The 17,313-nt window shown below is 40.4% G+C and overlaps 1 protein-coding gene across 1 annotated transcript in view; it reads left to right on the top strand.

The window, feature by feature from the left end:
- LOC145397686 (protein amalgam-like) overlaps positions 1–14,469 on the top strand; it is a 52,991-nt gene extending 38,522 nt beyond the window's left edge. Inside the window, exons 6-8 of the mRNA XM_080270730.1 lie at positions 5,488–5,597; positions 10,964–11,131; positions 14,318–14,469. Coding sequence (XP_080126856.1) covers positions 5,488–5,597; positions 10,964–11,131; positions 14,318–14,469 — 430 coding nt within the window. The remainder of the gene's footprint in view (positions 1–5,487; positions 5,598–10,963; positions 11,132–14,317) is intronic.
- Positions 14,470–17,313: the final 2,844 nt, after the last annotated feature.

The following is a 17,313-nucleotide window of genomic DNA, read 5'->3' as shown; positions in this document are numbered from 1 at the left end:
AGAAAAGGAGGAAATGAAGTCTGAAACTCCTATGAATACTGGTATTTTGTGGAGATACAGTGGTATGGTTTGTGGCGTTGAGGAGTGTGGTGGTGGTGTGATTGTGGTGTGATCTGGTGGTGGTTTGGTGGGTGAATGATGCATATTTTAAATTAATTGAATTTGCCGAGAAAACTTGGAGCTAGTGTGTAAATCACTAGTCACATTACACTATGTTTTCCAAGGCCACGGCCGATAACTTTTTCCTCTCTCTCTCTCTCTCTCTCTCTCTCTCTCTCTCTCTGCATATGTGTGTGTGTGTGTGTGTGTTCTTATCTAATTGTTCTTATCTAATTGTATCTTTAAAGAAATGAGTCAAGCTCGTACTGTCCCGTGTCTTAAATCATATTTATCGTACATATCCTTAAATTTATGAATTGTTTTGGCACACACTAATTCATTCTGTAGTGCATTCCACTGATCAATTGCTCTATTTGGGAAACTAAATTTCCTTACGTCTTTATCGCCTCTCTCTTTATGCAGTCTTTTCCATTGCTCTCTTGCTGATGCATCCCCATAGGTTACGTAATCATTTATGTCTATTTTCTCCTTCCCTGATATGCATTTATATATCATAATCATGTCTTCTCTCTTCCTTCTCTCCTGTAGTGTAGGCAGATTCAGTGTTTCTAGTCTTCGTAGCTTAGATCCCTGAAGCTTGGTACTCATCTTGTCGCAGCCATTTGAACTTTTTCAATCTTATCTATTTGCTTTTTGAGATGAGGACTTCAGACTACTGATGCATACTCCAGGGTTGGTCTGATGAATGATGTTATTATCTTTCTTAGCATGTCTTCATTTATGTATGTGAATGCTGTTCTCATATTTGCAAGCAGTGAATACATGTTCCGTACTTTCTCACTGATGTGGTCAGCCGGAGATAGTCTATTATTAATAATCACACCTAGGTCCTTCTCTCTTTCTGATAATCCCAATCAGGTCTTTTCCACTTTTACCAAACTTGATTACATGACACTTGTCCACACTGAATTCCATTTGCCATGTATTGCTCCTTTCATGATGTTTATTTAATTCTTCTTGTAGCTCTTTACAAGAGCCTGCATTAGTAACTGACCTTTGTATTTTTGTATCATCGGCAAACATATTTAGATAGCTTTCATTTCCAATGTTGCTGTCTATATCATTTACATACAAGAAAAACGTGATTGATGCCAGCACTAAGCCCTGTGGAACTCCACTAGTCACTTCTCTCCATGATGAGTAATTTCCCCTTAATACTGTTCTCATTTCTCTTTTTATGAGAAAATCTTGCATCCAACAATACAGTTTGCCTCGAACTCCTCCTTGATGGTACAGTTTCCATAAAAGCATTTAGTGCGGTACTCTGTCAAATGCTTTCTTAATATCTAAATAGATACTGTCCACCCATCCTTCTCTTTTCTGTAATGTTTCTGTTACTCTATTATAGTAGCTCAAGAGATTAGTAACACAAGATTTTCCTATTTTGAAACCAAACTGTCTTTCTGTTATCATATTGTGTTCTTCTAGATGATTTACCCAAGCTTTTCTTATCAGCTTTTCTAATACCTTGCGTACAACACTGGTTAGTGATACTGGTCGGTAGTTGAGTGGATTTTGTCTATTTCCTTTCATGAATAAGGGAACAATGATTGCTTTCTTCCAAATATCAGGTAGTTTACCTTGTCCCAAGGATTCCTTGAAAATTAAAAACAATGGTTTACTTAACTCCTTCGGACATTCATGTAGCACCCAGCATGAAATTTCATCAGGACCGTTTGTTTTAACTTTGTCTAATTTACTTAGGTCCTCCTGTATTTCTTTTTCTGATATTTGTATATCTGGTAATATGTGTGGGCATGCCTGTTCCATATCATCTCCCTCAAAATTGTTTTCTTCTGTAAAAACTGATTGGAAATTCTTGTTTAGTGCTTCCCCTCATCCGTAATGGATTGTATTTTATCTTTTACTTTGGTTTTGTTTCTGATGTAGCTGTAAAATAGCGTCGGTTGATCACTGGTTTTATTTATGTGGTGCGGTGAGGATCTGTCCGTTCTCCTCTTTGGGGCTAAGATGCGAATGAATGTGTTTGAATGGATGAGTAAATGGAGAGTGAGACGTCCTGTCTCGGCTACCTCCCTTTCCTTGGGAGAAGCAGCCTAGGTATATAGATAGATAGATAGATCCTCCTCAAACTGTTTTTGGGCTTCCCTTCTTATTCTTGTATAATCGCGTCTTGTGTATTTATAGTTGTTATATGCCCTCTCGTTATTGCGTCTTCTGGATCTGTTCCACAACAAATCTCTTTTTTCTTTTAATTTTTAATATTCTGTATTGAACCATTTCTTTATTTTTTTTTCTGCTTCTTTGTGCTGTGGAATGTACTTCTGGACTCCTATTCCATAAAGTTCACAGAATTTTTTATATATAGCATTTAAATCTTGTCCTCTAAGCTCCTTTTCCCAATCAGTATCTAAGAAGTACTTCTTTAGGTCATGATAGTTTTCCTTTTTATAATTTAGGCACTTTTTGTAACTTTCATTGCTGTTAACTATGTCATATTCAATCCTGAAGTTGCAATTTAGTACTGCATGGTCGCTTTTGCCAAATGGAGGGTGATTCATTAAATTATCAATATCGTTTTCTTGCCTAGTAAATATAAGATCTAGCACTGAGGGTGCATCGAGTCCTCTTTTTCTGGTGCACTCCCTTACATGTTGCATCAGGAAAAACTCCTGCACGAGATCCAGGAGCTTTTGGTCCCAACAGCTTTCTTGGCTTATCATATCTAGAGTAGTCCAATTTATGTTTGTATTAAAATCTCCAGTTAGTATAATTCTTTCCGATTTCTCTTCTATTCAATGTAGTAATGCTCTCAAACTTTGAATTGTACTCTCTGCCAGATCCTCATATTCGCCTCTTTCCCATGTATTTGATCTGGGTGGCTTGTACAAATTGGCTACAATTACTTTCCCTTCAGATGTACTGATCTCTACTGCAATCAGTTCTACTTGTGAGGGTATATCTACTTCTATTTCTTTGACTTTTAGATTTTTCTTTGTTAATATTATAATTCCTCTTCCTTTTTTTAAGCTCCTATCTCTTCTCCATATATTGGATTCCTCTAAGTTTAGGATGTCATTTGATATCCTTGGTGTTAATTTTGTTTCAGTTAGGCATAGTATATATGGTTCATTTTCTCTTATATAATCTTTCATCTCTAATAATTTAGATACGATTCCATCCACATTTGAGTACATCAACTTAATAATCTTATTTACATACTTGTCATAACTTGGTTTTACTACCTTCCTCCTTTTTATTCCCTCCTGTTTATGTACCACTTTCGAACCTGCAATCCGATTACTTTGTAAAAAAAATGCATTCTTCTCCTCCTCTGATCTTCCCTAGATCTTTGTTTTTGCTTCCTCTCTCTTCTCTTTTAGTAATTCCCGCTCTTCTTGAGTTAGACATCTTTTTATCCATCATTTTTTAAAACCTCTTTTTCCATGAGTTTCTTTGCATTTTTTAGTATCTCCTCCACAGTGTTTACACTCTGGAAGGTTACCTTTAGGGACCTTGACTTATTTCTCTCGTATTTCTCTAACCTTTTGTGTTCCTCTATGTCTTTATTACAGATTTCCTCAGATACTTCCTTCAATATGCTCATTACATTTGCCACCTCCGTTTTATCTCTCGAGATCTTGTTTCCTATTTCTTCCTCTTCTATACCAGTAATTACTATGGATTTGTGGATATCTACTGAATCTCTGACCAATTTAGGGTTGTTTTGGATTTTTCTTTTCACTTCCTTTTTAATGTTTTTTTTCTTCCACCTTTGTTTCTAAGACTTTCTTTACTTTCACCATTTCAGCATATGTGGTTTCCACATCATTTCTGTAGCTTTGCACCGCTTCATTCACCTGTGTTATCTTCTCCTCAATATCACTGCTCTGATCTATCAGATTGCTTGCTTGCCTAATTGTTTCTGTATTATTTCTGAACTCTTCCATGATACTCTCGTGGTTGACTACTGTACCTGCCATTTCACTAATTTTCCTCCTAAGTGAACCCACCTCTACTGTCAGCTCATCTATTGCTGTGTCTTTCTTGTTGACTTCTTTTTCTAATTTTTCTATTTCTTCCTTCTGCCAATGCAACAGTTTGTTTATTTCATCAGTTTCATTGTGAAAAGCCATCTCTAATCTGCTTACTCGTTCCACCAGTTTATTGTAAGTCTCCATTTCAACCAGTTCTTGGAAGAAATCATCATCCTGCTTTCTACCTTTATCCCTTTTCTTTTCCAGATTTGCTTTACTAAAGTAGGCCATCATGCAGTACTAAGAGCACAGATTCTACTTACAGTACATTGCCTGGCACAGAGTCGCAGACTAAACAACTGATCAGCTGATCTTGCGCATTTTTTGCGCTACTTTGTTTTCCTTACTATCTGAACAACAGTCTTACTTAAAACTTCTTTTTTATATTAGGACACCATTTAGTCTAACCTGGTACACAACTTGACTTATATAAAGATACTAATTTAAAGATAACCACTGGCCAGGTTTGGCCAGGTATGGAGTGGTGTTGACATGCGTCCACTCTACTCGGCGCCTGGTGTGTGTGTGTGTTTTAGAGAGCAATTATTTTAGTTCACTTAATATCCGATTACAGCATAAATGTTGTGTTTTAATTTAGTTTGCTCATTTGCACAGTTTCAGAGCAATGTTGAAGTGCGATTGTGCAGCTGGTGGACACGTCAGATTATTTAGCTTACTGAATACTCGTCTCGTACATGTATAGTTAATCAGTTTAGCTGTCTTATTTGTTTCCCTCATGTCCCTAATCACCCAGCAGTACAGCGAGGAATATGGATGTTAACATGTAGTGGCGTAATCTGGGGGAAGGCAGGAAGTTAGTACACACTGACTTAAGGATGTTCGTGTAATCAATGGGCATAAATTAAACTCTTCTTCATTTTTTGAGCTATTTTTTTCATCAGGATTCAAACGTGCCTCGAAACTGATCCCAAAAACCAACTTTGCCACATTACCTCTAAAGGACTTGGCAACAGCTGTCTGTCTTAACCTAGTACAGTCGGCAGGCATAAATCTATCCCTCTTTTTCCTCTCACCCATACTGAACTCTTTGCTTGTCACATTCTCCTGTTTATAGAATTCCAGGCTCAGCTATTAAAGTAACGGAATGTTTTAATTAGATATTTAATCTTGAGTTAGACTGTGAGAATCCTGAGTGTGGGAATCTTGAGGAGAGTGAGGGATTCTGAGGTGAATGTGAGAGAATCCTAAATAAAAGTGAGAGAATCCTGAGTAAAAGTGAGAGAATCCTGAGTGAAAGAATCCTGAGTGACGGATTCTTGACTAAGAATCGCTAGTTAAAGAGAGAGAGAGAGAGAGAGAGAGAGAGAGAGAGAGAGAATATCTCTGACCGAATCCTCTACCCTTTCAGGCACAACATGACCCTAAAGATAAGGAATCTGGCTCTGTCTGACTTCGGGCTGTACACTTGCACTGTGAAGAACCGTATGGGCCAGGACCAAACCACCATCATCCTTAGGGGTGAGTCGGGGATGAGGGGGATATGGGGATGAAGGGTATTCTGATTCATCCACCGTGCTGAGCTGACCTTGGGAGGAAGGGAGGGAGGCTGATGTGTATACTGATTCATCGACCGCACTGACTTGACCTTGGGAGGAAGGGAGGGAGGCTGAAGGGTAAGGGGAAATAAATTTTCGTACAAATATTTCTGTCCCTATTGATAAGTATGAACCTTACAAGCATCCTGCCATCACTCAGCCACACTGCAACCACACATTCATCTAATATACTATAGCAGTAGCCGTGTGTGTGTGTGTGTGTGTGTGTGTGTGTGTGTGTGTGTGTGTGTGTGTGTGTGTGTGTGTGTGTGGTGTATTTTGGGCAGCCGAAACTACACATTCAAATCGCACCAAAATTGGCACAAAAATAGCAAAAAAATCGCTGATGTGAAAAAACTTGGTCCCATCACGATTGAAAAACTTTTACTATTTTTAATGGGCGATCACACTTTGACCGAAAAACACTGCTCCCGGAGCCTGGCATAGGATCTCCGTAGAATTTTTTGCCTAGAGGTAGACCTAAAATAAACTGTAGCAGTAGCTGTGTGTTTGTGTGTGTACTTTGGACTTGCGTTCGGACAACATGGGTTCCATTCCCGAAACTGCAAATAACACGAGCAGTTGGTTAGCTGCAAAAAATCCAAGTGACAGCGTTACACTAGAACAGCAAATAAACGCAAGAGTCCTCCACAGGAGCAAATGCTAGGGGCCCGAAGGGCCCACGAGCACTTGTCTTTGTAACCATAGAGCTTTATCAAGATAATTCGTTAGGTGGAATGGATATATAAATAAAGATTAAAAAAACACAAGAATGTGACAATTGAATACCCAGTAACGTTTGACTTATATCCATTCTCTTAAAATTTAAGCTTTCACACTTCTTTGTTAAGCTCACAGGCCGAAAGATCCGCATAGAAATGTGTTTTATAATGCCTGTGGAATAGAAAATATTCCATGGACTGTAGAGCTGAAAAAAGAGTGCAGTCCACCGAGTATTCTAATTTTGCTTCATCAGTAAGTATGGCTGTAGCTGAGGAGAGACGTGCATATGAAGTGTGGCTGCAGAGGAAGGATAAGGTGTCATACTCGTATGAGAGGTGTAAGGAAAGGAGGAATAGGGTGAGAAGGACTGGGCGTGATGCTAAAGTGGCAGCAAATGAGAGGTGGGGTAGGTGATTGACTGAGAATATTCAACAGAATAAGAAAATGTTTTGGAAGGAGGTGAAAGGGTGCGAAGGGGAGAGTCTGGGAAGGAAAAGCGAGTAAAAGCGTAGGATGAAAGGATGTTACTTGAGATGGATGCAGTAAGGAAGAGATGGGCAGAGTATTTTGAAAGATTGTTAAATGTGGAGGAGGAAAGAGAGGCTGAGATCGTGGCGGGTGGAAGGGTGCAAGGAATTAATGTGTTAGGAGAGTTGAATGATTCTCTGATCACGATGGAGGAAGTGCAGGAGGCAGTAAAGGAGATGAAAACAAGGAAAGCTTCAGGTATGGATGGGTGTGCTGTGGAATGCCTGAAAGGTGCTGGAGCAACTACTGTTTTGTGGCTAGTAAGATTGTTGAATGTGTGTTTTGTGAGAAGTATGGTGCCAGTTGACTGGGCAGGTGCTTGTTTGGTTTCGCTATATAAAGGTAAAGGTGATAAGTATGAAAGTACTATAGTCGCGGCACATGACTCTGAAGCTTCATCATCATACCCTGACAACCTACCCATTAACAGTACTTCCAATTTTGCATCATATTATACACGAATATATTACACCCGAATATTATTATACACGAACATATTAGACACGAATCACACACATACCATATTATGCACAAAATCAGAAGCACAGTTGATGGGTGGGTTGTCAGGGTAAGATAATGACGACCTCAGAGTCGTGCGCCACGACTATAGCTTTAGGGGTATAAGTCTGTAGGTAAGGTGCATGGTAGAGTGCTAATTAAAAGAGTTAGAAAGGGTACAGAGGGAGAGATTGATGATGAGCAGTGTGGCTTTAGGAGAGGGAGGGATGCAGGGATCAGGTGTTTGCTGTGAGACAGGTGTGTGAAAACTATTTAACGAAAGGTAAGGATGTGTTTTCGTCGTTCATGGATTTAGAGAAAGCGTATGGTAGAATTGATAGGGAGGCTTTGTGGACTGTTTTAAGACTGTATGGATTTGATGGTAGGTTGCCAAAAGGAGTGAAAAGTTTTTATGTAAATAGTAGAGCATGTTTAAGAGTAGGAAATACCGTGAGTGACTGGTTTTCTGTGAGAGTGGGTCTGCGGCAGGGAAGTGTGATGTCTCCTTGTTTGTTTAATATTTATATGGATGGTGTTGTAAGGGAGGTGAATGCAAGACTGTTAGATGGATGTTTGAGTTTGGTGAATGCCGATGGTAATGAGTGGCATCTGGATCACCTGCTGTTTGTGCATGATAATGTGCTGGTGGCTGATTCAGAGGAGAGATTGAGACAGTTGGTAGAGGAATTTGGAAGGGTGAGTGAAAGGAGGAAATTGAGAGTAAATGAGAATATGAGTAAAGTGATGAAGTGTAAGAGGATGGTAGATGGTAGGAGGATGAATATAGTTTTGAATGGTAGATTGTTTGAGGAGGTAGAGTGTTTTAAGTATTTAGTGTCACATGTTGCTCTGGATGGAAGAATATGTGGTTTAGAATGACTGAAATAGGAAAGGTGCCAGGAGGAATGAAAAAAAAAGTATTTAGATGTCATTTGTTTAGAGTGGATGTAATGAGAAGGCTGTATGAGGGTGTTGTGGTACCAACTGTTTTATATGGGGCTGAAATGTGGAGTATGGGTGTAGCTGAGAGGAAGAGTTTGAATGTAATGGAGATGAAGTGTCTGAGGAGTATGTATGGAGTGACTCGTATGGATCGAGTGAGAAATGAAGTGCGAAGGAGAACTGTAGTTGTTTTAAGTATTTAGTGTCACATGTTGCTGTCGATGGAAGAATAGATGGTTTAGAATGAATGAAGTACGAAAGGTGCTGGGAGGAATGGAAAAAGTATTTAGATGTCATCTGCTTAGAATGGATGTAAAGAGAAGCTGTATGAGGGTGTTGTGGTACCAACTGTATTATATGGGGCTGAAAATTGGAATATGGGTGTAGCAGAGAGGAAGAGATTGAATGTAATGGAGATGAGGTGTCTGAGGAGTATGTGTGGAGTGACGCGTATGAACTGAGAGAAATGATGAAGTGTGAAGGAGAACTGGAGTTGTGTGGGAGATGGCTGATCAAGTTGAGCAGAGGGTGTTGCGATAGTTTGGGCATATGGAGAGAATGGATGATGAGCGATTGGTGAAAAAGATAACTGGATCGGATGGGAGAAGCATAAGGCTGAGATGAAGACCACGTATAGGATGGATGGACAGTGTGAAGAAAGTGTTGGATGCGAGAGGGACGTCTGTTGAGCAAGGGAGAGTGGCTGCGCTTGATAGAAATGATTGGAGAGAAATTGTGAATGAATAAATGATGATGCAGCCCTGAGGGAATATTCTCCCACATTTGGTCTGATCAGCTGATCAGGTCAGGTGCAGGTAAGGGAATGGGTCCATTATCATGTGGCAGGGATAAGCCAGCTCTGCTGTCGGGCCCTGCTGTGGATGTCGCTGACTGCACTGCACAGTTGACCCTCGTGCGACGTGGTGCGGTGAGGATCTGTCCCATCTCCCCTTGGGGCTAGGATGCGAATGAATGATTGTGTTTGTGTAGTGAGAAAATCGGGAGTGTGTCGTCCTATCTCGGTTACCTTCCTTTCTTGGGGGAAGCAGCCTAGGGAAATAGACAGATAGATAACTTCATCAGTCCATTTCTATACCTCGTCACTTTGATTGCTTCTTGAACTTCCATACCTCACTTTTTCACGCACTGACTTACATTACTATTCATCCTCTTGACCTTTCACACTTCCAACCCACACATGTACTCATGTATACAGTGTTTTCGCCACCTACCTGTATAGTCCTAACTCATACTCACTCCTTTTCATTGCAGTCCTTTAGTACTTTGAAAAAATACTTTTCTTGAATACTCTGCACACAAGTGACTGACTCCCCCCTCCCCTCCTGCCCCACATACAAGACTCCCCGGCAGCTGCATCACGGTTTACTGGTTTCATGTTCAGGAGATTCAAATTTATAGGTAACTGTCATTCCTTCCCTTCCCCTTGCCACCTAACAATACAGCTGCGGGCATGTATGTAAGCGCGCGTCCACACGTTTGCTCAACCAAATGCTGGCAATATGTAAGCAACACAGTAAAAAACATGTTGCAAACATGTAGGAAACAGCAGCATCCAGATCATGTTGGCACCATCATGATGAAGTCTCAGCTGCCTGGTATGAACATACTTATCCCATCGCCTCTGCTGCCAGTGTTAGAAGCTGCACTGAAACATGTTTGCATACATCTGTCCAAATACTGCTGCAAACATGTACCCAAACATGTTGCCAGCTGTGTTGCCAACATATGTTCGAGGGCACGTGTGGACGTGCCCTGACACTGAATTACCAATGATCTGATTTTAAGGAAAAACAAAGATCTGGCAAAATAAATGTCTGCTTTAATAACCCTTGTGCAGTCGGTAGGCATTAATTCTAAACCTTCCCCCACTGACAATTTGAATTTGAGGAATTCTATGACATCATGGCAGTCTGGGTATCAATCACTTGTTAAGTCAATGAATCAGTCGGCCAGGAAGTCAGTAATTAAATCAAGCAGTAAGTCCGTACATCAAACAGTCAATAAGTCAGTTTTCAATCAGTTCATGCTGGTGAATCAGTAAGGCTAACGTCGTGTTCTAGAGCGGGACGAACTGGTACAGTGTTTCCCTGCTTCCTTAGTCAGTGAATATTGCAATCAATTAATCAATCATTGGTTTGGTCCGTAAGCCATTCGGTCAGCCAGCAAGTCAATTGATTAGGTAAAGAATAATTCTGACAGTAAATTATTTGGTCAATCGATTACTCATTAATTCAGTTCATTACTAACAAGTATATTATGTTGTCAGTCAATCAGAAGATCAGCTCATCCAACATTATGTTCTGGCCGCGAGTCTAGCATGAGGTGGACTGAGAAAACCTTTTTATTGTTTATTCATATAATGGCTATTGGCTTCACCCCGTCTCGACAACTCGTGACCAGGACCACAACCAGCACAATAATCACAGCATAACCACTCTTTGTGCCGAGTGTGACGTGTACTGACTTTTTTTTTTTCTGATTCACATAGTTAGCGATGACCATCACGAGATGTGTGACGACCAGGAGCACGATCACGACTGTTAGGCAGATTTCCCAAATGCTTTCCGTTTTCAACAGAGTTGGCGACGACTACTGCGACCAGTACGACCACCACCACGACCACCACCGCCGCCGCCACCACCGCCGTGCTACCCCCACCACGACTCTTGTATGGCGACTATGATGACGACGCCAAGAACCTCACCGCGCCATTAGTCTTCAACACCTTTCCTGACGTGGCGAAAGGTTGTCGTTTTGGGCTTTGTTCCACTTGCGTCTCACGATTATATTCGGCTCAGAGTAACCTACCGCATTTCATATTAATGGTGTCACCGAGAAGTGATAACTTTTTATTTTGTAATGGTTTTCATCAGATTTTAGTTACTTTTAAAAGTAACCAATCAGACCAAAATAGTCGTAAGAGGTCTACTCTAAGCTGAATATAATCATCTGGTGGTAGCAAAAGTATAATAAAAAGCACATTGAAGTGGTAAAGCTGTCCTTTTTTGCGCAGGGGGAGGGAGAGGGTTGCACCCGCAGTTCGGCTAAGTCATGAGTGTGTCTCTGACTGTGTGACCCACTCACCCATTGATTGAGCCATTGCAGTTTTTTGAAGGATAAAATTTGTCACGCTACAACCATAGGGGTATTGAGGTGTGGAGGTACTGGTGGTGTGTGCATGTAAGATGTGTACAAGGTGCATGTGTTGTGCATCTTGAGTGTGTCTGACAGGTATGTTGGGGTGTTACATAGTGATGTGGTGGGTGCAGTTATCAGTTGTGTCCTTTTTCAGTGGAATGGCATTTTTGTCATTCCTACAAGGGTTGGGACGCTCACTTACATTTTTATTTAATCACTGAGTTTCGTTTTATTTTGTTTATAAAGGCACCAATATGTTTGCATGCATCAGCCTACGTAAGGCGTCTCTCCATGTTATTTAGTCTCTGGCAGCCCTGTTATTCAGTCCCTTATCCCTGAGGCCACGCTCTTCGACCTCGTCCCACGTGTTCTTTGGTCTGCCTCTCATAATCCCTTCTTTGAGGTTCACACCTCACCTGCATCCAATTGTCATCTTCTGTCTTCTCAATTATACCCGAACTATCTCATGTTACCCCTCCTCATCATTCATACATTCAAGGCCCGACCTTCTAAACTTTTCAGTTGCAGTCCTACCCCCCCCCCTCCAGGCCACTCATTCAAGGGTGCACTACACGCTCATCAAAATAGCATCATTTCTGTACGTTTGAGCCAATGAATATCCTCTTCCTTTACTGTGCAGGTCTCACTTCCGCACAGTATAACACTCCTAATACACGGTGCATAGAAGAGCCCTTAGCAAGAAAGGTGAGTCTCTCAATGTCAGGAGAAGCAAGAGTTCCCCGAATTTCCTCCAGCCACCCATTACCCTAGCCAATGTACCTTGCTGAAGGTTGGGGTATAGGCTTTGTGTGGCTGTCAGGAAAAGGAAATTTATCATTGTTGTAGACTTTCTTTGGGTCAAGGTTTTACACAGAGTGTGATCCCTGAGGACTGCCCCTCCCATTCAATGCCTCTTGGAATTCCAGTGAACACTGGTATGCATGGCTACAGTTTTTACGTATGGATTTGAGATTTGACACAGCTGAAGATTTCTTCCTGTACCAGCATTTGTGCAGGGTGGGAACCTCCAAGGTTACGGACATGGCCGGTGTGCACTGTAGTAGGCATCCACCTGGAACAAGTTTTAAGGATGGTAAGAGATACCCCATGAGGAAACCTATTGTGTTTAGAACAATAGGTCAAAGGTCAGCCTCAGAGGACTAAGTCAAATACCGACCTGGCAAAAACAGCTTCTGCAGTTTTTACCCAAACTGGATCACACATGGAGAAAATGTTGTAAGGAAAAAATACAGTGGGTCAAGTTTAAGTACAATCAGTCAAAGATCAAGCTCAGGGGCCAAGGACAAATGTGTGTGTGTGTGTGTGTGTGTGTGTGTGTGTGTGTGTGTGTGTGTGTGTGTGTGTGTGTGTGTGTGCAATGTCAACTTACACAACTTTCGTCCGATTTAGACCACCCATTTTGGAAGGACAGAAAAAAAAAACAAAAAAAAAAACGATAATTTCATTTGTCCTAAGACCAATCAACCAAAGTGAAGGCTACAGGGCAAGGACAAAGTCCAAGGTCACAAAGAGAGATCAAATTAAAATGTTTTGATCTAATTTCAACTACATTAATTGGAAGTGTTAAGATCATGTAAGAACGAATGTATTCAGTTTTGAGAACTACCAGTCAGAGGTTAAAGCCACAGGGCAAGGTCAAAGCTTTCTGTGAGCAAAGTAAATAAATACAGTATATTTTAATCTTACTTGACTAAAACATTATGTACGGGTTGAGAATCATCCACGATGTATTTTTTTAAGAACAACAGGCCAGAGGTCAGCCAAAAGGCAAAGTCAACCTAACCAGATTTTAGCCAGTGTAGACAAATCTTTGTACAATGGTTCAGGTTAAAACAAGTACAGAGTGATTTAAATTTGAGAAGAAGCAGTCACAGGACAAGATCACAGCGAAACGTGAATGGTCAAATTCTCTGAGCAAAATAAATTCAAGACGTTTTGATGTGATCTGAAGCGGAGTTGGTGGAGGGGTTATGGGTTACCAAGAATGAAGAAACTTCATTTGAACATAATCTGTCGATGGTCAAGGTCACGGTAACGTCGTATTATGGCCGCGGGTGTTGCACTCTCTTGGTGTTGTTTCCTGGGTTATCTGTATTATTATTATTATTATTATTATTATTATTATTATTATTATTGTTATTATTATTATTATTATTATTATTATTATTATTGTTATTATTATTATTATTATTATTCGTGAGGACAACATTTTTCACTGTGGTAGACCTCCCAAACCGGATTTTACGAAGGATGATGCCTGTTCAGTGTAGGGGGTGGGATGACCCCCATGGATCCTAGGAAACGCCTATATGCATGGCTATAATTTTATCATCATCATCCGGACCTCGTTTTCCACCCCAGGGCAGGGTGAGGGCTATAATTTTACCACCCTAGGAAAACAAACATTTGCACAAGGCTAGCCCTTCATCCACGTCAGGTTTTAGCTGGAATATGACTCCCAGTAATCGATCCTCTTCCATCAGTAATTATTTTTTTCCTCTCAGAGTAATGCAGGGATGTGTGTGGCTATAAAAGGCGCCCGTTCTCTTCTTTTTTTTTTATTCGGTGGGGAGGCTAAAATCACATGATTTTGTTCATTTAAGGAGAGATTTTGCCTTGGGAAACGTTAAAAATGAGTGCAGATACTATGGATAAGCTACTGAATAAGTTAATGGAGATTTTTTATGATCCTTACACTAGACGGAGAGAGAGAGAGAGAGAATTTCATCCAGCTGCAGATCTATATAATATTTCTCTCCTTTTTCTCCGCAGGTGTGAGACAGGAAGGCAGTGGTGTTTCCTCAGCATCACCTTCCCTCTTCCTCCTCACCCTGGCCCTCCTCACTTCCACCGCGCGCCCACGCCCACGCACGCCTTTCCTCATCCTAGTGTTTGCTGTGGCTTGGATCTGCGCGGCTTTGTGATAGATTGTTATTTATCTATTATCCCTTTCACCACAAGGATGTCTCTGTTTATATGAATCTGAATTATTTGGCCAGTGCCTGGAAAAAGTGAGAACAAAAACTCGTAAATCTAAAGAGGTTGATTAATGTGATTTGTACAGTGGTGTTGTGTGTGTGTGTGTGTGTGTGTGTGTGTGTGTGTGTGTGTGTGTGACAGTATGTGCATGGATGTGGTTTTGTGTGTGTGTGCATTAGCGTGTGTGAGTGTATGCGTGCGCATTTGTGAATGTGTGTGTTTACGGGAACAAGATAACACAAATGCTATACCAATTATTCTTAAGCAGGAGCAGCTCATGATAGTTACATGTGTCCTATTTATTTATGTATCACTGAATAAATATTTTTACATGTACAAGCATTTTTAATTTTTAGTAACCTGGAATCAGACTAGTGGTAAGATCTATAAGTCACGTTCTAAGAGGCACTTTGGTCTATTTAGTGTCTTCATATCAAATCATGTATAAAGTCTTAAGCATGCTTGCATGCGTCAACTTTGGTCACTTAATGGCGACCCTCCACGCTACTTGATCTGTGGCAGCCTCCTTATTCAGTTCCTTTTCTCTCATGTCACAGTCCATGACCTTGTCCCAAGTCTTTTTCTGGTCTGCTTCTGGCATCACTACTCCTGGCATTCACACTTCTCACCCTCTGCACCCAACTGTCATCCTCTATCTTCTCTACTTGCCCAAACCATCTCAATCTTCCCCTTGTCACAACACAAATATTTTGAAATCCCATCCTCCCTTTCAACTCATGAATCACAATCCTAGCCCCCACTCCAGGCCGTGTATTCAAGGATACATTACACATCCGTATAATCACTGTCATTTCTGTATCTTTGAGCTTACGAATATCCTCTTCCTTTACTGCCCAGGTCTCACTCCATACAGTGTTACACTCTTAACATATGCTACACACAGAAAGATCCTTTAGCACAGAGGGAGTGCCCTCTCAATGTCAGGAGAGGTAACACTTCCCCAAACATCCTCCAACCACTCCTTACCCTAGCCACAGAGCTAGCTCCAGCCCCACCTCCAGCACATAACATGACCCCCAAATAGCAAAACTCCTTCACATGCTCAAGAGACTCTCCAGTAAGATTAATTCTTTCACTTCTGGCAATTTCTACATGCTCTCCCTGACACACGACACAAACGATATCAGCATGATTTTGCAGCCTACTGATAATACTGTCATCTATTATTATTATTATTATTATTATTATTATTATTATTATTATTAAAGAAAATAGATCTAGGATTTTTATCTCATTTTGTGGAGGGCTTGGAAGGATGTAAACTTTCTTTACCATAAAAAGTAAAATAAACGTTAGTAAAAGAAGTAAAATTGATTAGAACACAGAGGAACATAGGAAAAATACACAAAATATTGTTGAATTCTCTTCAAAATCAGTAGAAAAAAATGAAAAGACGATTTTTTTTTTTTTTTTTATAAGTAACATAACAGTCTTCAGAAATCAGTGAAATTGTCTGCTGATAAAATACTAGCTGAGTGGCGGGATGGAGTGCTGGTCGTTGGTGTATTTCAGCGATATGTCAATATTATGGGAAAAATTAAGCATACCCATAAAAATTTATGCAAAATTTCACGCCAATTTCTTGGGTAAGTGGGGAAGTGTATGAAAGATAAAAGTAAAAAATCCTGCATGTTATAGAATATTTCTGTGATAGTTGGAGGTAACCACCCTTCATTCACTTGATGTAGTGGTAACTTCGGATGAGTCTATACCTAGCCAACTCATTTACGCCTATGGGCCTAGTGGGTTAAGTTTATTCAAACGGAAATGACAAATAATGATTTACATTGAAGGAATTATTGGGCTTATTGCTCACGTAATGCCGGTCAGGAACAACGTCATTCGAACCTTGAATGTTTGGCTTTAGCAGCCTAGCCCCAGGCCCCTGTGACCCTGAGAAGACAATACTAATTCGAGTGGTGAATTGGGAGAAATATTTAACTCCTTCAGTCAGGTGGCCTACTTCTTATTTCATTCAGGCTGCCACCAGACGATTTTATTCGGAGTAGGGGAGACGTCTTGCTGTATATTGAATTTGTTTTAACCTAAGATCCTTCATCTTTTTGAGGTAACCTAATGACCAAAGATAGTACGATTAATAGGTGAATTTGACTATCAAAAATAGTCTGATCAGTAGGTGAATTTGACTGCTAAAAATAGTCAATTAGTAGGTGAATTTGACTGTTGTAAGGTTGTTTACAGGTGACGGTACAGAACGACTCACGTAACATAAATATTAAGTCTGAACTGCGTGGAATTCGATAGGCCTTACTTATTACCTATGTAAGAATGAATCTCCTTGGCCATTTCTCAAGTCAGCCCTCCAAATTAACCACATTTGGCCGCCAATTAAGTTCAAATGGACTAAGAATTTTTGTCATATAAACAAACGAGCTTTAATAAACATGGATACCCATTCCTATCTCACAGATAAGGCTACTCGAATTTAATTCAGTCACGACCTATCATGTTGAGGATGTGACCCCCTTCCATCATGTGAAATCAAACTGATTATAGTGAAGGTTATAATCGAACCCGTCCAGGTCAAAAAGTCTATCATAAGGTGAATATGATCGTCTGAAGACAGCAAGAAAAGCTTTATCATGAGTTTGGTAGAGTGAATCACACTGTAGGATTTTATCTTCTCAGCAGAGTAATAGTATCATGTAGGTCCTTCCTGGATTTGCCGAAAATAACCTATGGTCATCGAACGGAAAATTATTTCTGACTTTACTAAGACACTAGCAATCAATATTTCTCATCCCTTC

The sequence above is a fragment of the Coenobita brevimanus genome, chromosome 5, assembly GCF_032717465.1.
Source record: "Coenobita brevimanus isolate Jiangsu-jjx chromosome 5, ASM3271746v2, whole genome shotgun sequence".
In the NCBI taxonomy this organism is placed as follows: Eukaryota; Metazoa; Arthropoda; class Malacostraca; order Decapoda; family Coenobitidae; genus Coenobita; species Coenobita brevimanus.
The sequence above is the reverse complement of the archived record's forward strand: the minus strand, read 5'-3'. Positions and strand labels throughout refer to the sequence as shown.